The sequence below is a fragment of the Hoplias malabaricus genome, chromosome 17 (assembly GCF_029633855.1).
Source record: "Hoplias malabaricus isolate fHopMal1 chromosome 17, fHopMal1.hap1, whole genome shotgun sequence".
NCBI lineage: Eukaryota > Metazoa > Chordata > Actinopteri > Characiformes > Erythrinidae > Hoplias > Hoplias malabaricus.
In genome coordinates, this window is record NC_089816.1 from 4977577 (window position 1) to 5004635 (window position 27059).

General features: G+C 43.7%; 2 protein-coding genes across 6 annotated transcripts in view; one reads left to right on the forward strand and one right to left on the reverse strand.

The window, feature by feature from the left end:
* The window catches only part of mcf2a (MCF.2 cell line derived transforming sequence a), a 41486-nt gene extending 22565 nt beyond the window's left edge, over nt 1-18921 (forward strand). For 2 of the 5 annotated variants that reach the window (XM_066648484.1, XM_066648486.1), the window contains 22 exons: nt 798-912; nt 1024-1143; nt 1329-1520; nt 2420-2611; nt 3031-3202; nt 4960-5042; nt 5421-5503; nt 5651-5717; nt 5896-6011; nt 6712-6781; nt 7344-7436; nt 7543-7635; nt 8192-8317; nt 9020-9241; nt 9651-9743; nt 9838-9916; nt 11085-11148; nt 13349-13473; nt 14503-14615; nt 14737-14849; nt 15148-15248; nt 15523-18921. In XM_066648484.1, coding sequence (XP_066504581.1) covers nt 798-912; nt 1024-1143; nt 1329-1520; nt 2420-2611; nt 3031-3202; nt 4960-5042; nt 5421-5503; nt 5651-5717; nt 5896-6011; nt 6712-6781; nt 7344-7436; nt 7543-7635; nt 8192-8317; nt 9020-9241; nt 9651-9743; nt 9838-9916; nt 11085-11148; nt 13349-13473; nt 14503-14615; nt 14737-14849; nt 15148-15248; nt 15523-15563 — 2473 coding nt within the window. In that variant the 3' untranslated portion in view covers nt 15564-18921. Of the gene's footprint in view, nt 1-797; nt 913-1023; nt 1144-1328; nt 1521-2419; nt 2612-3030; nt 3203-4959; nt 5043-5420; nt 5504-5650; nt 5718-5895; nt 6012-6711; nt 6782-7343; nt 7437-7542; nt 7636-8191; nt 8318-9019; nt 9242-9650; nt 9744-9837; nt 9917-11084; nt 11149-12358; nt 12667-13348; nt 13474-14502; nt 14616-14736; nt 14850-15147; nt 15249-15522 lie in introns of those variants that run through there. The other 3 variants (XM_066648485.1, XM_066648488.1, XM_066648487.1) reach the window with 3 other exon arrangements.
* A 509-nt stretch (nt 18922-19430) lies between these two features.
* On the reverse strand, nt 19431-26446 carry f9a (coagulation factor IXa). The gene is made up of 8 exons (XM_066648489.1): nt 26287-26446; nt 25989-26164; nt 25872-25896; nt 25457-25570; nt 25117-25248; nt 23989-24311; nt 22083-22209; nt 19431-20806 (listed from the first exon to the last, which is right to left on the reverse strand). Exons 1-8 carry the CDS (start codon nt 26351-26353, stop codon nt 20226-20228), a joined length of 1545 nt encoding a protein of 514 aa, XP_066504586.1. The 5' UTR covers nt 26354-26446; the 3' UTR covers nt 19431-20225.
* Between the last annotated feature and the right edge of the window lie 613 nt (nt 26447-27059).

Sequence of the window (27059 nt, forward strand, 5' to 3'; positions counted from 1 at the left end):
AACACACCACACTCCTCACAGACAGTCACCCGGAGGAAACCCACGCGGACACGGGGAGAACACACCACACTCCTCACAGACAGTCACCCGAAGCGGGATTCGAACACACAACCTCCAGGTCCCTGGAGCTGTGTGACTGCGACACTACCTGCTGCACCACCGTGCCGCCCCCTAATATGTTTAATTTAATTTAATTAATATTAATATAATTCTTATTTTATTGTCGTAGTGTGTTCTTTAAATTAATACAATTATTTTTCAGTGTTTTCTTCATATCGCCAAAAATATTATCTCCAAATTACTCTGAAATATCGTGATATTATTATTATTATTATTGCCCACCCCTTCCTGTTCCTTTTCCAGTTTTCACCCATTTTGCCACCACCACAGCAGCAGTCCTCACACAGGGTGACAGCTGATTTCTAGGGCACTATATAAAGCCAGTCATTTAATACTTTATGTTGTAGGGGTTTGGGGTTAGACCGCAAAATCATATTGTGAATTTTCCATACCCCCAATCTTATATATCTATATATGGAATTAGGTTGAAATTCAATTACAGTTTAAATGTGAGGCACATACTGAATGAACATTGTCGAGCCAAACACTGCAGATCTTTTTTTAATGAGGATTCAACATCATTAATAACTAATCGATTAATTGTTGCGTCCTTAATTTTGATCATTAAATGCTTGTGTTTGTGTAGATTTGTGTAGTAAACTTTTCTGAAATAACAGTTCTCCATGCATTAAAGCCACACAGCACAGTGCACTTGTTTGTTCTGCTTGCTCTTGCAGACTGCTGGCCCAGTTGAGAGACATGGAGATGGCTTTTGATGGTTTCTTTGACAAGCACCACCTCAAACTGCAGCAATATCTACAGCTGCTGAGATATGAGCACAGCTTCAAGGAGGTACGCTGGGTTTAAATCCTCAAATACAATGTTCTTCAGAACCCAGAGGGTCAGATAGAGTCTGTTTAGTTTGTTGGTGTGGAGACTGTTAAATATCCTTCTCTCTTGTAGATGGAAAGCTGCTTGGAGAAACTTAGTGCTCAGGAGAGAAAGGTGATCTTCACTGGAGACTCATTGACTCACACAGAGCAGACTATCAGAGAACTGGACCTTCTGGAGAGAAGAGCCATGGTAATTGAGCTGGTTGGGGTCATGTTTGTGTGCGTTCCCCCTGTGTCTGTGTAGGAGTCCTCACCAAGTTGCTGCAGGATAAAGCATTTACATAAAGTGAATGAATTGAAAGGCACAGTCTTCCTATTTCTTCCTTTCATTTGAGTAATTCATTTCATTTTTTGTTTGTTTTTTCTGTGCATCAGGAGGATATGGCCCGTGCCCAAGTGATGATTCTGCATGGTCACCAACTGGCTGCTGGACATCACTACGCCATGGCTTTGATAATCCAGCGCTGTAATGAACTCAGGCACCACTGTGACACACTGAACTCTGCCATCAGAGCTAAACACAAAGCACTCACACTAGTGCGGTCTTTATTACAGCGCCTAGAGGAGGTGAGCTTCTCTCTCTCTCTCTCTCTCTCTCTGTCTCACACACACTCTGTTTCTCTCTCTCTCTCTCTCTCTGTCTCACACACACTCTGTCTCACACTCTCACTCTGTCTCTCTCTCTCTGTCTCTCTCTCTCTCTCTCTCTCTCTCTCTCTCTGTCTCACACTCTCTCTCTCTCTCTCTGTCTCACACACACTCTGTCTAACACTCTCACTCTGTCTCTCTCTCTGTGTCTGTCTCACACTCTCTCTCTCTCTCTCTGTCTCACACACACTCTGTCTCACACTCTCTCTCTCTCTCTCTCTCTGTCTCACACACACTCTGTCTCACACTCTCACTCTGTCTCTCTCTCTCTCTCTCTCTCTCTGTCTGTCTCACACTCTCTCTCTCTGTCTCACACACACTCTGTCTCACACTCTCTCTCTCTCTCTCTCTCTCTGTCTGTCTCACACTCACTCTCTCTCTCTCTCTCTCTGTCTCACACACACTCTGTCTCACACTCTCACTCTGTCTCTCTCTCTCTCTTTCTCTGTCTCTGTCTCACACTGTCTCTCTCTCGTTTTCTCTCTGTCTCTCTCTCTGTCTCTCACACTCTCTCTCATTTTCTCTCTCTTTCTCTTGCTCTCTCTCTCTGTCTCACACACTCTCTCTTTCTCGTTTTCTCTCTGTCTCTCTTTCTCTCTCATTAATACATATTTTTCTGAAGCGTATATTTTCATGCACTGCTTGTGTCCTCTCTCTCTGTCTCTGTCTCTCATTTTCTCTCTGGCTCTGTTTCTCTCTCTCTCTCTCTCTCTTTCTGTCTCTCATTTTCTCTCTGGCTCTCTCTCTCTCTCTCTTTCATTAATAAATATTTTTCTGAAGCGTATATTTTCATGCCCTGCTTGTGTCCTGTCTCTAAGGCCCAGCAGTGGTGTGATGAGGGCACTTATCTTTTGGCCAATCAGCTGGTAGATAAGGTCCAGTGTAAAGAAGGTGCTCAGGCGGCTCTGAGAGATATCGAGAAGTTCCAGGAGGGGGCGCCAGTGCTCCTCACTGCAGGCTCTGATCTGCTCTTTATGGAGTATGAGACTGTGCTCACTTCCCAGCTGCAGGTAAACCATCAGTGAAGAGCACTGTTATATTTCTAGTGAATTTCACATCGGTGACAACTGCAATGACAGTATGAAGTCCTTAATTTATGACGTTCTTTATTTAAAGATGGCAATGACAAATTAAATGGGAGATTTTTGTAGAATACATTGCAGGGTTGACATGGAAAAAGCAAAATTACAGAAAAAGACTTTGAAATATAATTCATATTTGTCTTTGCTTCTTATAAATTTATAACAAATAATGAAAGGTGAAAGCTATCATTTAACACTGTGAATATTTACTCTATTCAACCACACATGCCTTAGCTTGCACACTCTTTGGTAAATTAGATGTTTGAATGTTGAGTACAGTGTCCTTTACAATCATTAGTTAAAGCTGTTATATAAATGTGCAGTGTGTTGTTTCCCTATGGGTCCAGACTCATATAGAGAAGACGTTTGAGAAGCATGCCTCAGTCCAGAGTCTGATCCAGACAAGACAGAACTGTCTGAAGAAACTTGCAGATAAACACGTGAGGCCGGTCCAGCTGGTGGCTCCTAGACCAGAGAACCCACCTCGGTCCAAGTCCCCAATCTTCTCCCCAAAACACGGTACACAGATACAGGACCTCCCTTTACAACTACAGTGTATTCCATTAAACTGTTTGAATATATGAGTAGATAGAGTTGTGTAGGATGTTTTCATACAAACCTAGAGAACACAAAACCGATTGTATTCAGATGAAGTGGTGATATCTAGTTGAAGCTGTTAAAGGGCTTAGACGGCTCTCCCTTCTTCTCAAGCATTCGCCAGAATGCTAGGCACCATCTGGTAGGTAGCAGGTAGCATAACAGAACTGGGCACTTCAGCGACGTTGTGTTAGCCATAGTTTAAAAAGAGGCAGTGCTTGCTTCACTTGTGTCAGACACGAAACATATGCCGAACTTCACTTGATTGAAGGAGACCAAGCCAATGAATGCTACTAAAAATAATTAGCAGTGAGGCTTTTTATATATAAGATTTCAATTTAATAAGACACTCGCTGAGTCTCCCTTTCTGTACTGCCATTCAAGGCATCCCTGCCCATAAGGAAAAGAGCGATATTTAGAGCTGTATAAGATTCTTTATATACTGATTTTGGATGCAAATATTTGAGGTATATAAAATAAAGTGTCGCAGTCACACAGCTCCAGGGACCTGGAGGTTGTGGGTTTGATTCCCGCTCCGGGTGACTGTCTGTGAGGAGTGTGGTGTGTTGTCCCTGTGTCTGCGTGGGTTTCCTCCGGGTGACTGTCTGTGAGGAGTGTGGTGTGTTTTCTCTGTGTCTGAGTGGGTGTCCTCCGGGTGCTCCGGTTTCCTCCCACAGTCCAAAAACACACGTTGGTAGGTGGATTGGTGACTCAAAAGTGTCCGTAGGTGTGTGTCTGTGTTGCCCTGTGAAGGACTGGCGCCCCCTCCAGGGTGTATTCTCGCCTTGCGCCCAATGATTCCAGGTAGGCTCTGGACCCACCGCGACCCTGAATTGGATAAGGGTTACAGATAATGAATGAATGAAAATAAAACACTCTGCCTCACTAAATCTCTTTTATGCAGATTGCGGATTAGTTTAGCTCCTGGTGACCGTTCTAAAATGACTATCGCATTTGGATGTTCCCTAAGGATTTTACATTACCGTTAATGCTTGCTTCTATGCATTTTGACCTGCACTGCAAACCTCTGCAACCTCAGTGTGATCACAGACCCATGGCTCCGTTCCCTGAGCTGGATCACGCAGGAACTCTCTTCCCATTACACTCTCAGAACAGGAGTAGAACTAATGAGCGGGAGAGAAGAAAGCTGTGTAAAAAGGGGAGATGAAGAGAGTCGTGCTGGATGTGGTTAGGGTGCAAAGAGCAGCGTGTATTAGCCTGACACACTGTGATCTTCAGCCGCATCAAAGAGAAGGTGCCAATCACAGAGAGAGTAGAGTAGAGAGGAGTTAAGCAGGATTCTGTGGTTAACACACTGCAGTGCTTTAGAGACAAACCTGTCAGACCTAAACGCAGGAGTGGAGGGTCAACTGACGGCTAACCCTGCTGGTCAGGTCACTGCAGAGTCCACACGTTCCTCTCTGAAGGGGAAGGGCCTTCTAATGACCCTTTCAATCTGCATTAGCAGTGTTACCTGTAGATGCACTGTAGCTGTAATGCAGTGGAACACACTGCAGCTCTAATTGCACTGGAATGTAAGTTAAAAGGTGTCCGTGTGGTATATTAAAGAGGCATTAAAACCACTTCAGTTGTCTGGTTCCTATCAGCACCATTGCAAAATACTCGAATTAGTTACAACTAAATATTTCTTGACTTTATTTTTTCCCTCTGCTTCACAGAGTTCAATTCCAGCTTAAAGTTCACCTTCGACCTCTCGCTACCCGGCAAAAAAGCCTCACGCAAATGCCCCAACTCCAGGAAGGTAATTAGACAGTGTTTATTTAGCAATCTCAGCTTTCGTCATACGTTCTTTGTGCATTATCCTCTCCACACATCCTTCACAGTATGGCCAAAAGTATGTGGACAGGTCAAATTAAGGCTGTGCCTGTGCAGATTTGATGGCATTAAGTCTTTAAAACGAACCGTTGTATGTATCCACAAATAATCACCCAGCAACAGAAGCCAAACTTAGTAAAGTTGCCTAACTTACTAAAAAAGACAGGGTGTCTACAAGCTTTTGGACCTACAGCCTGACCAGCAGTGACTGTACACCTCTGACTTTCCCACGTATCCAGATGTTGTCACACACGGAGATTGTTTGTGAAGGTATTAAATGACTTGTTTCCATGCTGTGTGTCAGATTGAGGTGATACACGACTATCAGAACCACAGCTCACTGTCTTTCATCGTGGATGGAGAGGATGGAGCAGAGCTGCTCAAAAGGTGAACTATAGCATCTCTAAGCTGTTTGTGAGTGATAGGGGATCTGCTGAATTCTACGGTGCTGAACTGAAAAATGTTTGAAATACTGCTTAAGTAAATTTGTACACAATGATCATGGGATGTGTGTGTGTTTGTTTCCCCTTTCAGGCATGTAATGAATGAGCTGATCGAGACAGAGAGGATATATGTAGAAGAGCTTCTGGCCGTGCTACTAGTAAGAACACTGAATATGTGCAGTCTACTCTTTACATCGTTGCATTACATTACTGCACTGATAATTGTATTTTTTTTGTAACACTAATCCAGGAGGGTCTCAACCCAATTTTTTCTGTTTTTACAATGTATATTTTTGCAGTAGGTAGCTGATGTGTGTGTGTGTGTGACTCCTACAGGGTTACAGGGCTGAGATGGACAATCCTTCACTCTCTGCTCTGCTGCCAATGAGCCTACGCAACAAGAGAGATATTCTGTTTGGAAACATGCCTGATATCTACAATTTTCACAGCAGGCAAGGCCACAAGCACCCGTGCACACACACACACTATCGCACAACTACACACATACACACACACACACACACTATCACGCACATTTTTTAGAACTTTATTATCCCTGCTGAGGGGAGTAGCACCATGCAAACTAATACAGCAGAAGAGTGATAAATGATTCCTGTTTCCTGTGAGATAAAACAACCTGCTGCAAAAAGCCATACCCCCACCTTCCCCTTGCCTTCAAACACACACACACACACATTACACATCTCAGTAGCTCAGAGCTGTACGTTTTCCTCACACCTTCACACAACTCTGTCAGAAATGTTTTTTTTTCCCCACTTTCAAACGCAACTTATCCGGTCTGTGCAGCTCCGTTTTGTGAGAGCCTTTGAAACAGTTCCGCCGCTGGGTTCCAGTCCTGCTGGGCCAGATTGGGTGCCTGCGTGAAGCTGTTCCGCCAGTTAAAGTGCCTTAATTACCCCCTAAATGGCTGTTGGTCAAATAAGGATTGGATTAAGCCAATGAGAGCACAGCTGGAAGGGAGAGGGTTAGCTGGGGGGGCTTTTAGGGAGTGAGCTGGGTGACCTCTCTCTGGGTTTCAGTCGCTGTCTGTGTAGTTCAAAGACTCAGGGGACTGGGTAGTAAAGAGTTTCACTGGGAAATCAGGATCCAGAATGTTTAACCTGTGTTTTATGAATGCCTTCTGATTCTCAGGTTATTTCTGAAGGACCTGGAGAGCTGTTTGGAGACCCCGGAAGCCGTGGGGGCATGTTTTCTAGAGCGGGTGAGGATTAGGATCTTTATTACAACCACACGGTTACGTGCAGAGAGCCCTATCACTAGATATTTTCTTCTGTGTGTGAATCTTGTTGAATGATGTCTGTCATATTTAATTTATACATACATACATGGCAGTCATCGCTTTGCGATGGTTCGAGTCAGGCGTTCACCGTACTCATGGTACTATGGGAGTAGATAAACTGACTGAGCATCCCAATCTCTTGTCAGCAGACACACACTCACACCTACGGGCAATTTAGAGTGACGGTAAACCTAACGCGCATGTCTTTGGACTGTGGGAGGAAACCGGAGTACCCGGAGGATACCCATGCAATCACAGGGAGAACATGCACACTCCACACAGAGCGGCCCGGGCCGGGAATCAAACCCAGATCGTCACGCTGTGAGGCGACAGTGCTAACCACTACACCATGTCAAAATTTGTTGTTTTTGTCATTGATAGAACTCCTCTTTAAAGTGTTACGTTTTTTTGTTGTTGTTGTAATGTAATTGTGTAAGTGTATCACTGATAAAATGCAGGAGAATAGCATGCTTTTGTTTTTCAGAAAGAGAACTTCCAGGTGTATGAATGTTACTGTCAGAACAAGCCACTATCCGAGTCGCTATGGAGACAGTTCTCTGATTGTGCCTTTTTCCAGGTATTCGATCCCCCATTAAAACCAGCAGGGTCTGATATAGTTTGACATACTGCTATATGTTGCGTCTAGTATGAGTTTGGCCTCTTATAGTTGTCTGTATTTTCAGGAGTGCCAAAAGAAGCTGGAGCATAAACTGGCTCTGGATTCATATCTGCTGAAGCCAGTCCAGCGTCTGACCAAATACCAGCTCTTACTGAAGGTCGGGACAGGCATAATGATGTGTACACACCAGGGTCACACAAGGTCTCAGAAACTTGACTCAAGTCAGGACTTAAATTTATGTTCCATTAGCTATGATTCGCTTAGCATGGACCAATGCAGGCAAGAAGTAAATATATAATCACCCCAAGATAGCAAAGCACAGTCAGAGGAGAACAAACAAACACGAGAAACACGCTTTTACCGATAATATTAGGATTCTAGACAATCGGACCTACAGAACTTCCATCTTCCATTCCATTACCTTCCATCACCGTCTGTAATGTTCTGGTCTGCACAGCACAAGCATACCAGTTTTTCAGTATACACAGGGAGAGATAACATCTCAAGTGTAAAACCCTAATAATCCATATACAGTAGGCTTCCCTTATAAACTTTAAATTGGATAAAACACACAGCTGTTGAGTGGCATTAATTTTCTGATCTTCAGTAAATCAGCAGTAAATGATTTTTTTAGCTAAATATAGTTATAAATGTGTTTCTTTGTATATTGGATGCACATTTGTTTATTTGTTTGTGTGTATGTGCGCACCCAGGAGTTGCTGAAATACTGTTCAGGTTGTGAGAGAGTTTCTGAACTCCAGGGGGCGCTAGAAGCCATGCTGGACCTGCTCAAAGCCGTCAACGACTCCATGCACCAGATTGCCATCACAGGATACGAGGTGAACACTGTGTGTCTGTGTAGTATTTTGTGTGAATAAATTGGACATCGATGTGTACTGCTGTAATGATGGTACAGATATCTAATTAATAAAATCACAGAAAAACGTATAAATCTGTGGTGAAAAAAACACATTTTGTTGCTTCCCAGTAAACAACGTCCCTGGACGTTCAAAATAGGTGTAAAAGTAGTCTGTTCGTCAAGGACATATTTTAAACGTCAGTGGACGTCCAAAATCCATCTTAATAAGTTAGTTAAGTGGTGACCAATCGATAACGTCAGTGGACGTCCAAAACGCGTTTTATACAAGTAATTTATTTCGGGACCAATTAATAACGTCAATGGACGTCCAAAATACGTCTAACAGTCGTCTTTTTAATGTCTGTGTTTGGACGTCTTTTCAACTTTCATTTTCAACCTTAAGAGAACGTTGATTAGATGGCAGTCATTACGTTATTTCAGCGTTGAATCAACGGCTAAATGTTTACTGGGTTTTCTCTTTGGGAAGAAAAAAACCCCAAAAAACAGAAAATACACAGAATAAATTAACTTTCGCTATTAAATTACGTTATTTTTCCTATAAGTCAAAATTCAAAATGGTTTTCTCAAGTTATCCAGCTTTAGACCATGTAGGACTGTTCTGTACTATTTGATTTATGATTGTTTGTGTGTGTGTGTGTGTGTGTGTGCGGGTGTCATCCAGGGAGATCTGTGCGATTTGGGCCGCGTCCTGATGCAGGGCTCTTTCAGCGTGTGGATTGGACATAAGAAAGGCCCCACGCGGATGAAGGATCTGACTCGTTTTAAGCCAATGCAGAGACATCTGTTCCTTCATGAGCGAGCGCTTCTGTTCTGTAAACGCAGGGAAGAGCATGGAGAGAATGCAGACAAAACCCCCTCCTACAGCTTCAAACACTGTCTAAAGGTGGGGGGAAGCCTCATGCGGCTAGTGTCGTATTTCTAGTAGCTGATACTTCATAATTTAAAATTCGTATACACCCTGTTCACCCAACGTTTCGTCTTGATGTGTATGAATAGATTTTTCCAAGCAGATTTTGTAACTGTAGTAACAGCCTCCACATTTCTTCTGAGAAGGATTTACACTCGGTCTATCTGATAGCAGTCAAACCTGAGAGCATCAGTGAGGTCAGGTGCTGTAACAGCCATTTAGACTCATCCCAAAAGTACTGGATGGAGCGTCATCACTCCAGAAAATGGAGTTCCAGTGCTGCTTAAAGTGGCTTAATAGAGTGTATATAGAGTATGTTACAAGAAATGTTTTCAAATGCCTTTTGTCTGCATTGAGTGGGTTTTGCTGCCTTTGTTTCCTTCAGATGAGTGCAGTTGGCATCACGGAGAACGTGAAAGGAGACGTGAAGAAGTTTGAGATCTGGTACAGTGGCCGAGAAGAGGTGTACGTGGTGCAGGTCGGCTCATGTTGGCAGGCTAAGGCCAAGCGTTTGTGTGGGCTGTATTGTTTGGCGTTCCGAGCTTATACTTTTCTCTTATTTCTATTTTAAGGCACCAACTGTGGAAGTGAAGCTCGCCTGGCTGAACGAGATGAGAAAAATTCTCACCAACCAGCAGAAAATACTCAAAGGTCTCTAAGCTGTTGAGTAGATCTGGTAGATTAGGGGTTGGCTGATATATTGGTTTGCCGATAAAATATTGTGGTTCTTTTTGGATTTATTAGTATTGGGGAAAAATAAATATTCCAAATATAGCTGTTAAAGCTGCACCTACTCTGTATATCTTAATGAACACGTTTCTCAAATGACACGTTTTTGGGGTTTTATGCCACTCTTTAAACATTGAGGGGCTGCTCAAGTTTGTTGCACCTTTGTGTTTAAAAACTGACACCATTCATTCATTCATTCATTATCTGTAACCGCTTATCCAATTCAGGGTCTCGGTGGGTCCAGAGCCTACCTGGAACCATTAGGCGCAGGGCGGGAACACACCCTGGAGGGGGCGCCAGTCCTTCACAGGGCAACACAGACACACACACACACATTCACTCACACACTCACACCTACAGACACTTTTGAGTCGCCAATCCACCTACCAACGTGTGTTTTTGGACTGTGGGAGGAAACCGGAGCACCCGGAGGAAACCCACGCAGACACAGAGAGAACACACCACACTCCTCACAGACAGTCACCCGGAGGAAACCCACGCAGACACAGGGAGAACACAACACACTCCTCACAGACAGTCACCCGGAGGAAACCCACGCAGACACAGGGAGAACACACCACACTCCTCACAGACAGTCACCCAGAGCGGGAATCGAACCCACAACCTCCAGGTCCCTGGAGCTGTGTGACTGCGACACTACCTAATAAATCACTATTTATTTAAATTATTTAGGTTTAAAGAAAGTCTGTATATAATTATATTGATTAATATTCAATATTTCTAGCTCCTTATAATTACTGTCAATATCAGTGACAGAATTATGCTGTTGATCATATCCTACCCTTTAAACATTGTCTATCAAAGGTTTATGAGTAACAGCATTGGCTCTGTATAGAACCGTGATAAATCGAGTACAATTGGGCTGCATAACTGGTTATTTTCTTTGATGGACTACGTGTTATATATGCGGATTAAAGACTATTTAAAGAGATTCTCTACAGCACTTGTTCCACCATTTTAACTCTTCTAGCTCTTTTAAGTTGATCTTATGTGGCACATGTAACTTTTGCATAGACTGACTTTTTATTCCACTTACTCATGCTCTCCTGGTGCTGTGTGTTGTGCTCAGAGGAACTGTGTCATTCGAGCCCATTGGCTGAGCAGATGCAGCTGTCTCCGCCGCTCTCTGAGAGGTACGTGTTTTTCTTGTGTTGATTTCGTCTGTAAACTGAGCACTGACATTAAGCGCTTAGCAGCAGCAGTCTATCAGTTCTCCCACTCTTTTGCTTCTTTAGCTTCTGATCTCTCCACCCTAATTCCCCCCTTCCCTGCTCTGAGACCCCCTACCGCTTCAGCCGTGTACTGAATGTGTAGAGTACGAGCAACGCACCTGTGTACAACACTGTTCAAAATTTTGGAATCACTTACCGAATAAGTAACAGTTTTTTAGTCAGCGTTCACAGATAAAGTCTAGATTATAAAATGGTCCTGTTAGATGTTTAATTTAGCATTTAAATAAATTGTATACCCTATAATGATCTATTTATAGCCATGTCTTATCAAATTGCCCTAAATATTTAAAAGGTTTTCAACATTTCTTCTGAAATGAAGAGTATTAACGGTGGCGTGAAGGATTTTAATCCCAAAACACTTTTTATATAATTCTGAGGAAATATTTGCCCAGCTCTTCAGTCTGTTTGCATGCTCAAAACCTGTCTAATGTGTTTACGAAACCCTGTAAATGGGTAAAATAACACAGTGTCTCAGTCCAGTATGCTAGGCTTTCTCTCGCTCTCTGTGCATGGCAGAGAAATGGCATCTGGAGTTTTTTTGGCAGTAGAGAGAACTCCAAATTTTGAAAAGCGCACACACAGAGCTGAGGATGTTGCTCTGTTCCAGCTTCATAGGTGGGTAATGACTCATTTTTGCTGCTCACTTAAGGTGGAAATGGCAAATTCAAGAGACGGCTAACTGCATTAACGAAAGTGCAGCTCGAGTTACGAATGAGTTTCAGTGATAATTCAAACCGTGAATAAAGACTTCAGCCGCACACAAACAACGGTTGTTTTTTTTTCCTCAAACACACCATTCCGCCTTAAAAAATGCTCAGCTTTTGAACACAAACAAATCAGAGAGAACAGTGTTTCTCTGTAATCGTTGACATCCCCTTTAAGAGAGGGAGTTAGTTCACTCTTTGTTATGGAAGAAATATTGGATGACCCAGCTCCACGTTGCATTGATCTCATAGTTTTGAACAGTGGTGTATTTCTGACCTTGTGACTGTGTTCAGATCACCACTGGTAGTGTTAAGGTGAGTTATGATGATGATGATGATGATGTTGATGATGATGACGATGATGGGGAGGATGAAGCCGCTGTGTGTGGTTGCCTGTCCTCCTGCAGGGCCATGCGGCCTTCCCGCCGTGTTCTTAAAGGCTGCCTGCCGCGCCTGGACCTTGTGTCCCTGTCGGCCGGTGCGTGTGTGTGTCTGCGCGCCAGGAGCCCACGCCTCGCTCGGCCCTCCCAGCGCCAGTGACACTCCGTGGTAAAGCGGGCGCTCCCAATCCGCTTCGTCTCTCCATGGCTACTGTGGCTGCTGTGGTCATTCACTGACTGCCATCCCAGTCCCTTTCATACCCCCATAGCTGATCATCTAAAACCCCAGGGCCACACTTCCCTGCCCCATCTACTGCATCACTACTGCATGGAATGCAAACAAAGACAAAAACCCTGTTGATTTTGTGTTTGTGATTGGCTTCTGAAACTATGTTTTTTTTAAAAATGTGGCTACCAATGAAAGCTGCCAGCTCAATACCATCTCAGCACCAGCTTTCATTCATTGTTAGCCGCATTAGAGTTGTTTGGGTGAAGCGTGTCATTAAGGTAGGCCTTTTCTGAGATCAAGGCCAACACACACATTTCTGTTTGTGCAGAAATTGGTATAATCACACGGACGGGTGTCAGCTCGCTCTGTGAAATAAGATCTTGACAAATCCTTCTTCCATTTTGTCCCCAGCATGTGGCTCTGCTCTAAAAACAGTCTTTTTCACCATGGATTTCAGTGCTGCCATTTGCAGACATCCGCCAGCTTCTGATATGATTAATGCTGGTCAGTTTGCCTCGTGTGATTCACAATGAGTGTGGATTAGTTTTACTTGTGGAGGCACTGTAATTTAAGTGATTACTGGCAAATATTAGGGATCTGCAATGTCTGTAGACTTTAATTCCATTAATTTGCAGAACCTGGATCAAACTAACAGACACAGACATGCGCTGTGTTTTTGGTAATGCATTTGTGTAGTCTTTAAAGAAGTGGCCAGTTAAAAATCCCTCACAAACTACTTTACCCAGCCTCCTCTCTTAAAACTAATCCAGCTCGTGTACTGTCTTAAGTGTGCCTTTATTTTTATACCTCAGCAAACAGCAGCGAGCGTCAGTGAGCTCAGAGGAGCCTGAGTCGGGCCGCAGCAGTCCAGATCTGACCGGTCGCTCTCCACAGCACCAGCACAATCGCCGCAGTGGGTACCGCATACGCAGTAACACTAAACCGTAAACACACGTGTTCTGTTGTTGTGAACTCATCATCCTTATCCCGCCCCCCACCAGCTTCATGTAGAATTGAAACCCACCCTCACAACCACCGTCTTCCACACACAGCTCTGCTGAGAAACACAGTCAAACATGCGATCTCTCCACCCACACACGGTTTCTCTTTAGTGAGGCTCACACAAACTGCCATCTTCACTTACCTTTATCAAAGGCTTAATGTGTACCTTTAAAGTGTAGAACTGCAGCAGAATGGGTAATTATACCTTTCAGGAGTGTCTCTAAGACTGGTTTGCGGGGTTATTTCACAGCGTTTCTCGTATACACCTGTAAGGTTGAGTCTTATACGGTGGTCCCAATCCAAGCCCAATTACCAGTTTAGACTCATTCATCCAATGTTATGTGTCCTCGTTTATTTAATTTTTTTTGCAGGGGCTTCTGGGCTTCTTTATCTCCACATCCTTTCACACCCAAAGCATTCATTTATCTTCTCATTTAATCTTATTAAAGGAAGTTTAATTACAAGTAAACTAAACCAAAATTGTGTGTTTGTGTACGTGTGTGTGTGTGTGTCTGCATGTGTGTGTGTGTGTGTGTCTGCGTGCGTGTGTGTATGTGTCTGTGTGTCTATGTGCGTGTATGTGTCTGTGTTTGTGTGTGTGTGTATGTGTATGTATGTGTCTGCGTGTGTGTGTGTGTATGTGTCTGCATGTGTGTGTGTGTATGTTTGTGTCTGCGTTTGTGTGTGTGTATGTGTATGTATGTGTCTGTCTGCGTGTGTGTGTGTGTGTGTGTGTGTCTGCGTACGTGTGTGTGTGCATGTGTCTGTGTACGTGTGTCTGCGTGTATGTGTACGTGTGTATGTATGTGTCTGTGTACGTGTGTGTGTCTGCGTGTGTATGTATGTGTCTGCGTGTGCGCGCGTGTGTGTGTGTGTGTCTGCGTGTGTGTGTCTGCGTGTTTGTGTGTGTGTTTCTGCGTGTGTGTGTGTGTGTGCGCAGGCTGGCCGGGTGCTCCTCACACTGTTGATATCTGTGAGGGTCTGGAGGACTGGAGTGGCACAAACAGCCTCTCAAACCTAACTGACACAGAGGAAGACGACACTGCTCAGTGGGTAAGAGCTGAGTCTAAGGCTCCATTCATGTTAAAAGTTTTATTTTATATGTAAGTTTAGTATATTATATTTATTTTTTTTGTTCATCAACTGTTTACTGAGCTCCTGTCTCCACTCACAGGTTCCGGGCAGATACAGGGCCTTAGCAGACTGCCGCAGACACGGGCCTGATGACTTCATCATTAAGTGCGGTGACGTCATACAGCTGCAGCAGGAGGAGAATGACGGCCAGTGGTGTGTACACATTATCTTTGACTCATACTCAAGGTCAACAAGATGCTTCAGTTTACATCAGCAGTACAGAGTAGATAGAGGGGTAGATAGAGCGGCGTAGTGTCACTGACACGGTCCTAGGGTTGTGGGTTCAAACCCAACCTCAGGTCCCTGTCTGTAAGGAGTTATGCAGTTAGTGTTCTCCTCCAGGTGTGTTGAGCTGTCCTCTGACTCTGGAGTTAGGGTGAAACTCATAGTACTCTCCACATAATAACCGTAGAGTGTCCGTGCTGGAAACCTGACCCCTGGTCTCTCACAGGCTGGTGAAGAACCTGAGCCGAAGACAGGACGGCAGGATCCCTGCTGCCAGTTTGAAGCTTGTCCTGGGTAACAGCAGAGGGAGTCCCGGCTGGCTCAGGGGTAAGGGGTCATAAACTCACTGTTCTTCAATCAGCAGCATGCTGTTTGCATTTCAGTTTTGTGTGCACAGCTCAATAAATGTAATTGGGTCAGTGGAACGGGGCTCATTTTTGCACATTATTCTGCTTGCTTTGTAAAATTATTAATAAACAATGCTTCCAGTACTCATCAAAAGTTTGGACACACTAGATCGAATGTTTGTTTTCGTTCAAACAGCTACTGCTTATGAATTAGCGATTGTTTGTGTACTAATGTTGGTCTGCGTTCTCCACAGAAGCAGGGAGTCGTAAAGCTCGGAAGCTCAGCACTCCATAGAGTTAAACTTCTGCCCTTGGCCTAATCACCTCTGTGTGAACTCGGGCCACCGTGTCTGGACAGTAATGCTGGACGTCTACGGTTTTTTTTCTCCAGACTAGGACACTTCCTGGGTGAGTCTTCCTGTCATATGTTTTCTAAGGTTAAGGACTGACAACAGGATCTGGTGTTAGGGTTTTTTGATTTGTTTTGGGTTTTTTGGTACTGTACAAGCCCTCGCCAGTATTTTGGGATCCGAAGGAGTTCGATCTCTTTGTCTTTATCCATTTCCCCGTCTGCTGTGGACCTGACCTTGACTTCTGACAGGCGATATCTCCTCAGAATGCACATCTACCTGTCCCTCTACCACCCTTCAGTCCTCCTGACCTGATGAACCCTGGAGCATTCTACCAGCTGTGGTATGGCCCTTCAGCATCTGTGCAGATGTGGCCTTCTTATCCAGTGACCACCTATTTTTCTCTTTCTTATCCTGACAGTTCTCCATGGACATAGGTTATAAATGCTGTGGAGAAGGCCATGAAGGCCTCCCTCCTTTACAACCGTGTGTCCGAGGTGCTGATTGTTGTTCCTAGTATGTTTGCTGTAATTGTTTCGATCATATGTGGGCCTGTCACAATAATAATTGATCTACTTATAGTACAATATATGGGTATTATTGCTGACTTCACTGTTGCCCGTTGTGTTTACTGGTGTGTTTGTTGTTTGCTTAAGAATGAACATCACCAGTGTTTTAGTCCCTTGCTCTGTTCCGTCCCGTGGTTTTCTCTGGTCTCTATTATGGAGCTGTTATGTGGACAGTTTTATTTTAGACTTAATTTATTTAGGATATTCGTTTTGTTTATCTCAATTATTTCTGGGTCTGAAAATTCTTGGCTCTTCAAAGAGCTGTAATTGCATTAATATGCAATTATTCATTCATTCATTCATTATCTGTAACCCTTATCCAGTTCAGGGTCGCGGTGGGTCCAGAGCCTACCTGGAATCATTGGGCGCAAGGTCACACCCTGGATGGGGCAATTAATATGCAAATATATTAGCATTATATCAGTGGCATAAAATGACAATAATATCGTTTATCGCGATTATTTCTTGCACAATATATCGAGCAAAAAATGTCTATTGTGACAGGCCTAGTCATATGTTTTGTAATGTATGTTTTACGACATGATTTTATTTATTTTTTAGCTCTGTGAGAGATTTAAGAGCCAACAATGCAGTGCCATAATGCCTTTCATTGCTCACACACACTTTTCTAGTAATTGTACCTGTACCTACATTCACTGGCCACTTTTTCACGGTTGTAAAAAAAAACAAACCAGAGCAATACCCACCTGCATATCAACACAAGGTTGGTTGTATTTTCTGTTGATGGATGAGGTAGAATTTGAACATGGTAGACATTTTCCATGCCTTGGATGCATTTTCTGCTTCTCATAATATTCCTTGATACTGAGATCTGAGCTCTGGAGTGGCCAGTTCATTGTCCTAAAAATAACAATGCAGTACCTTGCTACTCGGTTACATTTAGGAGTTGATTAGCAGTGTATATATTAGTTTAAAAGCACTTTAAGGGAACTGTGGGTCACAGATCCCACTGGATTTTTGACAGTTCTGCATGTCTGCAAGTCGTCCTGAGTAAGCCTGCTGTCTTAAAAGCACTCAGAGTTAATGCAGCGCTGCCTTCATCAAGCTCATCGTTATGAAGCTCATGCAGTCCATTATTAATTAAGAGATGAGGGGCCTGACTTGGCCCCCAGATTGACACACAAGTTGAATTGCACACCATTGGCAGAATAAGGAGACCCTCTCATTTCCCTGTTCAGAGTGTGTGTGTGTGTGTGTGTGTGTGTGTGTGTGTTCGCTCCCTAATCTAGGCTTCCTATTAGATATCATACCGCAAACATGAAATGTACCCACTGTGTCGAGCGCTTAATTAAATATTGATTGCGGACTTATATGAATTTACCACATCAAATCAAGCCCCCAGTTGGAGGGCTGCCTTTGATATGCCAGCGTTTGAAGTGGAAATGAGTTCGGCGACGCAGCAGGAGCAACTCCAAAGTACACATTTCTTATGTTATTAATTTATTTATTTTGCTATCAAGTTGTTCTCTGGCAGCCTCATGTCTCTATAACGTTAAACACACAGTGACTGGCTTATGGCTTATTCCAGCTCTAACTCTCATTATTTCCCACTTAATATGCCTAAATAGCTTACAATTATCTCACAAAATTAATCCTTTGACAGGAATACGTATGCACACTGACTTTATTGTAAATGTGGCATTGTTATCTGTTCCAGTTTTGTACAGTTCATTGTAAAGTGTAAACAATGTGTTTCAATCAATTAATAAACTGTTTTCTAGAAAAATTATGTTTATATTTTCATATTTGTTTGGTCAAAAATGTATGATGTTGCTGCAAAACCACAATGTTGTATTCTGAAGTTTGTGTATGATTACATATCAGTTGTATAGACAAAGACTGCTGCACTGAAATGGAACACATCTGGGAACTGACCGAAGTCGTGAAAAAGCCAAAAGCAGAGCACTGTGAAGTCTCCAGAGGCCAGGGGTTAGATTCACTGATTTTATTCTGAATGGGGCCATGAGTCTTTTTAAGCACAGAGGAAATCTAAAGTAGGTTTCAAGTGTTAGATATTCTCAGCTATCCCCTGATTCCCCTCCTCCCCCTGAAGTGTGAGAGTTCAAAGCCAGGGGCTCTATGAAATGAGTTTGTCAGACTGAAGTGAGAGGGGCTAAACATGGGTGGTGCTGTCCTTATGCTTCCTTAAAAAGCCCATATGATGGTAATGTCCACACTTTTTTTAATGTAGTATGTGAACATCAATACTTCCCTGCGCACATCGTCCACACATGAAAACAAAGCCGCCAAAATATCCATTCATTCATCTTCTTTCTGCGCTTCATCCTGATCAGGGTCGCCATGGGTCTGGAATCAGGAATAAACTGAGCATAAGAAGTTTGAGGAGTTTGGTGTGTGCTTCTCATGTCTGTGTGTGTTTCTTCTAGGTGCTCTGGTTTTCTGTTTTGACTGGCTGACAAAACAGCCCATTCATTCATCCATGCATCGTCTGTAACCGCTTATCTGCGCAAAGGCAGGAACGCACCCTAAAAGGGGCGCCAGTCCTTCACAGGGCGAAACACACTCACACATTAACTCGGACACTTTTGAGTCGCCAATCCACCTACCAACGTGTGTTTTTCTGGACTGTGGGAGGAAACCCAGAGCACCCGGAGGAAACCCACGCAGACACAGGGAGAACACACCACACTCCTCACAGACAGTCATCTGGAGGAAACCCACGCAGACACAGGGAGAACACACTTCACTCCCCACAGACAGTCACCCGGAGGAAACCCACACAGACACAGGGAGAACACACTTCACTCCCCACAGACAGTCACCCGGAGGAAACCCACACAGACACAGGGAGAACACACCACACTCCTCACAGACAGTCACCCGGAGGAAACCCACACAGACACAGGGAGAACACACCACACTCCTCACAGTCACCCGGAGGAAATCCACGCAGACACAGGGAGAACACACCACACTCCTCACAGACAGTCACCCGGAGGAAACCCACACAGACACGGAGAACACACCACACTCCTCACAGACAGTCACAGATGGTCATATGTGGGCCTGTCACAATAATAACTTGATCTACTTATAGTACAATATATGGGTATTATTGCTGACCTCAGTGTTGCCCGTTGTATTTACTGGTGTGTTTGTTGTTTGCTTAAGAATGAACATCACCAGTGTTTTAGTCCCTTGCTCTGTTGTGGTCTCTTTTATGGAGCTGTTATGTGGACAGTTTTATTTTAGAATTAATTTATTTAGGATATTTAAATATTTTTATATTCTCATTCCAGTATGTTTTTGCTAAAAGTATGTTGCTCTTTAAATGGGTGTGTCTGTGTAATTATGACATTATATTACCATTACATCAGTTGTGTAACATGGTCTTAAAATGAAAATCATTTTGTTTATCTCAATTATTTCTGGGTCTGAAAATTCTTGGCTCTTCAAAGAGCTGTAATTGCATTAATATGCAATTATTCAGTCATTCATTTATTCATTTATCCAGTTCAGGGTCGTGGTGGGTCCAGAGCCTACCTGGAATCATTGGGCACAAGGCGGGAACACACCCTGGAGGGGGCAATTAATATGCAAATATATTAGCATTATATCAGTGGCATAAAATGGTCTTAAAATGACAATAATATCGTTTATCGCGATTATTTCTTGCACAATATATCGAGCAAAAAAATGTCACAGACAGTCACCCAGAGGAAACCCACGCGGACACAGGGAGAACACCATACTTAGTTGTATGTTGTATAATTACCAGTAAGTGTATATTTCATTTCATTTTTCATTTTAAAATTTAAAATTAGCATCCAAGCTCACTTGTATTTCAGAAGTGGAGGTAAACACATGCACATTTTTCATAAAGTTACTGTAAATAGATTACACCAACATTTGTTTATTATGCAATCATTTTTCTTGTTCCCAAAATATGGAAAACCCTTCTGGGGGTTATTTGACAGTATTTAAATCTCTATGTTATAGGTCACTGTTATCTCTTGGTCATATTAAAATTAAGGTTTTAAATGAAAGATTTAGAAATTACATCTCAACATCACTGGGCGGTGCTTTTTTGAGGTTCCCTATTACATACTGTATCCACTTGTAGTAGTTTCCTACTCGTGTGTACACTCCGTATTTCCCTTTCTTGGCACACTCCTCGCCCCAGCTGACGATGCCTGTCAGAAACCAGGTGTTGTGGAACTGGTTTGCATGCGGCCCCCCACTGTCCCCCTGACACGCGTCCTTGGCCCCGTCTGAATATCCGGCGCAGAACATGAAGTGTGAGATGCGGTCAGTACTGCTGTCCTTACACTCGCTCCTGTCCACAAAGGGAAGCTCCACCTTCTGCAGTGTGTTAGCCGGCCGGCCACTAAAGCGCAGCCGACCCCAGCCACTGACCACAGCCAGAGAGCCCGAGTTCAGCAGGGACTCGGTGAAGGCTTTGGGCCCAAGGCAGATGGGCATCACCTGCTCAGAGAAACGGATGGGGCTGCGCAGACGCAGCAAGGCCACGTCATGGTTGTACAAACTGACCGCAGGCTTGTAGAGTGTGTGCACCACTGCCTTCTCCACCTCCAGGTCCTGCTCCGTGCTGTCCTTCATTGAAACGTTGTATTCACCTGCAGGATGTGGAGACAAAACATTTAAAATTGACCAGTCATTTTCTCCAAAGACTCTTCCTTGCTTTTTATAGTGACACAATTATACGGACAATCTATACGTTGGTTCTGTGATTAAACTCTTCTGTGGTGAAGGTGATCATTTGCTGCTGGCTTAAAGCAGTGGTTCCCAGCTCTTCCTCTGCTCTGGGTTTAGTTCTGTGGTGTCTACAGTTCAGTTCAGGCAGAGAAGGAAAACAACTCCATGCAAACAAAAGTCACATGCCGTATTGTCCCCAACAACAGAACAAACTGAAGCACATGCTTTTGGCTCATAATGAATGCATTGACCAATAAATACTACTACCATTCTCCGGTTATTGTTTTTGTTGATTAAAATGCCAATTGCCATAATATGACAAAAAAAGCATAAGAATGTTTGAATTTTATGGAGCCTCTAAGGTGACATGACTTTTGTTTTTAATCAGGCGTGGCCACTACGTGGTCCGGAGCCTACCCAGAATCACAGCGCCAGTCCTTCGCAGGGCGACACACACTCACAACTAAGGACACCTTTGAGTCGCTAATCTACCTACCAACCTGTGCTTTTGGCTCACGGGAGGAAACCCACACAGACACAGGGAGAACACAACAAACACCTCACAGACAGTCACCCGGAGGAAACCCACGCAGACACAGGGAGAACACAACAAACACCTCACAGACAGTCACCCGGAGGAAACCCACGCAGACACAGGGAGAACACACCACACTCCTCACAGACAGTCACCCGGAGGAAACCCACGCAGACACAGGGAGAACACACCACACTCCTCACAGACTCGATCGGAGCTCAAACCCACAACCTCAGAACCCTGGAGATGTGACAGTGACACTCACTGTTGCGTCACCGTGCCACAAAATAACATATTGTGACCACAAGATATATTCATATGTTATTTTGTGGCCTTGATTTATACTTTTGTGTCCACACATTATTAAAAACAACCACCACGCACACGTAAAATACTGAACAGTAAATTACAGAAGGGAAAGTGGCGCTCCAATGTCTTAATCGTTCAATAACAAAAACATATCATTTTAAAAAGTTTTTCGTTCCATTTATTTTTCTTGGTCTCTCCATGGACTTCATTTCCACAGAAATATCTTCAACAAACAGAGGAGGGTCTCTGACATTTCCACAGCATCGGCTGATCAGTGTGTAAGCTGGTGTATTAAAGCAGGGAAAAGTGCAGTGTGGGGGTACTTCCACACTGGTTTGGAGCTGGAGACTTACCGACTCTGACAAAGTAGGCTTTGTTCTTGCTCTCTTCCAGACAGTGGGCTGCGGTAATGACCCACATCTGGCTCAGAATGGAACCCCCACAAAACACCTGCTGTGTGGAGCGCACCACCAGCGCCACCTACAGGACATGAGTACATGAGGACATCACACTTGTACTGATCACTCCATCACGTCTGTTTCTGAGTGGACTCTACACTGTGTGTTTACTGCTCTGAGTTAAATTGCTCCATTTCTCTTCAGCTGATCCGGTAAACGACAAGAAAAGGGCCACAAACTACTATGTGGATATTTCCTCACTCAACCTTTCTTCTGAAATGAAGGTACTAGGTCATCTCTCGTTTAGACCTGTCGTCTAATTACAATTACATTACTGACTTATTGTACGTTACACAGGTATTTTCTCTGATAATTTCTGCTGACTTCAGTATCGCATTGTGTTTGCTTGTATGTTTGTTTACATAAGAATTAACATCAGTATTTAAACACATTCCAATTACAGTGTCTGAAAATTCTTAATATTTGTTTCAGCTAAACATTGCTCTTTAAAGGAGTGCAATCATTATATCAGTTTTAATGGATGATATTAATATTGGTTTTCTCAATTATTTTTTGGGGTCAAAATATCAAACACATAAAAATGGCTAAATGTGACAGGCCTACTATCTCTTACTACATTATCAGCCTCTGCTTACAGTAGATACTTTGGGTGGGTCCCAAGCCAAAAAACAAAATGGTCGCATTAATGATGTGACAGAACTGAAGGTAATTAACTGAATTTTAATAGGCACATGAACATGTACACGAGCGTGACCTTATAACAGACAGTCACCCAGAGGAAACCCACGCAGACACAGGGAGAGCACACCACGCTCCTCACAGACAGTCACCTGGAGGAAACCCACGCAGACACAGGAAGAACACACCACTCTCCTCACAGACAGTCACCCAGGGCTCAAACCCACAACCTCCAGGTCCCTGCAGCTGTGTGACAGCGACGCTACCTGCTGCGCCACCATGCCGCCCAAATATGTTATCACCAACTCCTCAATCTTCTTTGGAATGAAGCTGAATTCAGGTTTTAATTTTAATTTCTCCAAACCTTCCAGTTCCACCTTAAAGGTTACAGTAATGCCAGGCGTTAGAATGTAATTGAATCACCATTTGAGGTGAAACTGTAAATTAACTAGCTACCTACTAAGACATCAGTGATATTTAAGACACTAGTGATATTTAATGCTTATTATGAGGTAATACATTCAAACTACATTAATGTAAATTAATTGCTATCATACTGTTTAAAGGAGAACATACTGACATTTGTGGGTTTATTTCCTAACAATAAATGAGACCCCCTATCCTTAGGCAAAACAGAAAAATGGGATTTGTGAATGTTGTTAATGTTTGTGTTGCGAAATTGGCCTTCGGTCACAAGACGACAAGTGAAATCAGGTAATGATATTGGATGATTATTTCTGGGTCATAAACACCTGGATGGAGAATAGCTTCACAGCTCCAAGGCTTCATACCCTTCCAGCCCATGCTTGGCCTTGAGTACTGATGTGCTGCTGCCCCAGAGCATCCAATTTCACATCAGGCTGTTACATGGTGATTATAATTATACAAGCTGTGTGTACGCAGTTAAACGCTGGTGTCAGCACCGGGGGCATTTTAAAGAAGCTAAATTCATTTTATAGAGGGGTTGACAATGACGTCTCAATCAGCTACCTGTGGTAATTTAGAGGATTATACAGATACTTTATCCTGTATGAATTGGACAGCCAAATCCCTTACAAATGACATTACAGAACCTTCTCTGGTTAAAAAAAGAAAAAAGAATCCATCTGGAATAGGGATTAATTCATATTCTGTGAAATGGTTTTGACTCAGGCTCTTGTACCTGCCAGGGAATTTCTCCAGGAGACGCTTGGCTTCCTCCAACGATGCGGATCCTGGTGTTGTGTGGGTCCTCTGTGGTGTTGAACACCCACTGGGGTAATCTGGAGCGAGAGGGTGCGATTCTGTGCTCTTTGCTCTGATTAACATGTTTGGTGGTCTGGCCAATGGTGTGGTCAGTGATATGGCTGGTGGTCTGGTTGTTCGCGACGGCTCGGCGAACTGGTCTTTTCTTGCTATGACTCCCGGTGCTGTTGGCTGTGATGGAGCCCAAAGATCTGATGGAGCTTCCTGCGCTCAGTTTCCTTAGGCCACAAGGAAATGGCACTGGCGATGCACATTAAAGAAAAAGCATAGAAACACACTGAACGAGCACAGTCCATCTGTTGCTCTGCATACTTGCTTATCCACATTTCACCCTGTTCTTCAGTGGTCATGACCCCCACAGGACCTCCACAGAGCAGGTATGATGTGGGTGGTGGATCATTCTCAGTGCCGCAGTGACACTGACGTTGTGGTGGTGTGTTCGTGTGTGTTGGGTTGGCATGAGTGGATCAGACACAGCAGTGCTGTTAGAGTTTTTAAAGCCCTCAATGTCACTCCTGGGATGAGAATAGACCACCAAGCGAAACTATCAAGCCAGCAGCGTCCTGTGTCCACTGATGAAGGACTAGAGGACGACCGACACTAAAAACTGTGCAGAGGTGAATGAGCTACTGTCTCTGACTTTACAGCTACAACACAGTGTTTAAAAACTCGAATAGCACTGCTGGGTCTGATCCACTTGTCCATGTCACTGCAGCCCTGAGAATGATCCACCACCACCACAATCATATCTACTTTGTGGTGATCTTGTGGGGGTCCTGACCAGAGCAGGGTGAAATGGGGATATGAAAGTATGCAGAGAAACAGGTGGACTACAGTCTGTAATTGTAGAACTACAAAGTGCTCCTGTAGGGTCAGTGGGGCTGATCAAACAGACAATGAGTGCAGATACAAGGTAGGTGTTTCTAATCCAGTTATTTTTCAGTGTATATTGTAAAGTATTTTAAAATCAAACCACTGCATTTGCTTAAGGCAACAGTGTCCAGTTTCAATGTCCAGCAAAGTTGGGTCACTTCACAAACGGTACCTTCAGGCTGACACTTGACCGCTCCCACCAGCTTGTAGCCAAATGCACAGGAACACTCAGCTCCACGAGCTCCAGTCTGAGAGCAGAAGTGCATACACCCACCGTTGTTCACATCACACTGTCTGGCCGTCACTGAGGAGCACACACACACACACACACACACACTCAGACATGTGAGGAAATGTGCTGAACATGAAGTACGGTCATCAGAAAAATCAGCTTAGTCACGCCATCCAAAACTGCCACGTTCCACCAGTTCCTGTAGGTTTCTTATTCCTTTAGCCGTTCCTGTTAGACTCCGTAGATCAGACAGATCAAGGCAGGCGGGGTTTGCTCTCACCTATTTCACAGTTAGTTCCAGTGAAGCCTGTTGGACAGTTGCACACGTACGTCCCTCTCTGGTTCTCACAGGTTCCCTGGTTCTTACACGGAGCTGATTTACACAGGTTCTCCTCTGAGAGATTCAACAGAAAGTCAGGCTTGATTTCCAGTCAAAATACGGTTAGGAATTCTTGGATATTTTTCCAAACGTCCATAATTCTAATAAAACATTGGTATAAAATATAGCCAGCAGATATAAAAAACAACTGACTCATACTAGTAACTAATGGCCCTTCTGACAGTGGCCTCCGACTTTGGCACCGTGCTATGAATCAGAAGTGAGCCAGTTTTTGCAGCACCTTTTGATTTGTTGAAATTCTAGAACTGCAAGTTCCAGTCAATAATGCAGTAAATGATTAAACAGAAAGACGTACCGGAATACCCTGCCCAAAACTCCATCTGCACAAACAGACAAACAAGCCTTTATCTTTGCAGTTATAATGAGTACAGCACATGTATGACACAACACTGCTATGTCAAATCGCACTCACCGTTTTCTCATTGTTTTCAAAGGCTTCTCTGGCCTCCTCCAGACTACACCTTTCCTCCATACACTCCCTCTCCAAATTCCCCTGAAGTAACTCCTCGAAGGCCCCGGTGTTGGCCCTTCTGTCCCTCCGCAGGACATCGTCTGCCTCTTTCTCTTTGAGAAACACAGCCCCAGGAGCTTTTCGGTACGTAAACAAAGAGATGGAGAGCAAGGCAAGGTTAACTACTGTGTGGAAAATGCTACCAACTCCACAAGGTAATATCAGAATACATACTATTTCAATTGAACGCACTTCGTACCTGCTGAGGTGGGTGAGCCGTGCTGCAGCAGAGCTCCTGAGAGCAGGAGCAGGGAGAGTAGTTCCATGCCGAACACAAACAGATTTATTCCTTCACCACGCTTCAGTCATAGGCCAGAGACACGAGTCCCACTCCAAAGTGCACAAGCTGTGTTTACTCTGCCCACACACACACACTTCTACAGTTACCGTGTGTACTAGTGTGTGTGTGTGTGCATGTGAGTGAGGAATAAATGGAGGAGGGTTGATTGTGAGTCCAATTCACAATCAATTAATCATTAACCGTATCTGTTTTTCTCATTAGATCTGACTGGAGAATAAGTGCAGGATCACTATAATTAAGACAAGCACTGGTTTGGTTTAAATGACCCAGGTTTAATTATTTAAACCCATCTTAAATCTAGGACCTGGTCTGGATTACAGAAAATCATCCTCTAGTAATTGAAGGTGTTGTGTGACCCTTTAATGATGTCACATTAATGATACTGACAGTGTATGCTTTCATCCTCCACTAGATGGCGCCCACAGTCCAATGATGTTTCCCAGGCCCGCGAAATCTGCCCAGGCCTAGTCCCTTTTAATTCAGAACATACATGCCAGTCCTTCACAGGGCAACACACACACACACATTCACTCACACCTACAGACACTTCTGAGCCGCCAATCCAAAATAATAATTAAAAAAAAAAAACCCTGATAGATCTGCAGGAATTAGAGAATGCAACCAACTTCTACCACTGATCTTTCCATCTTGGGTTCAATCTCTGTCTTGGG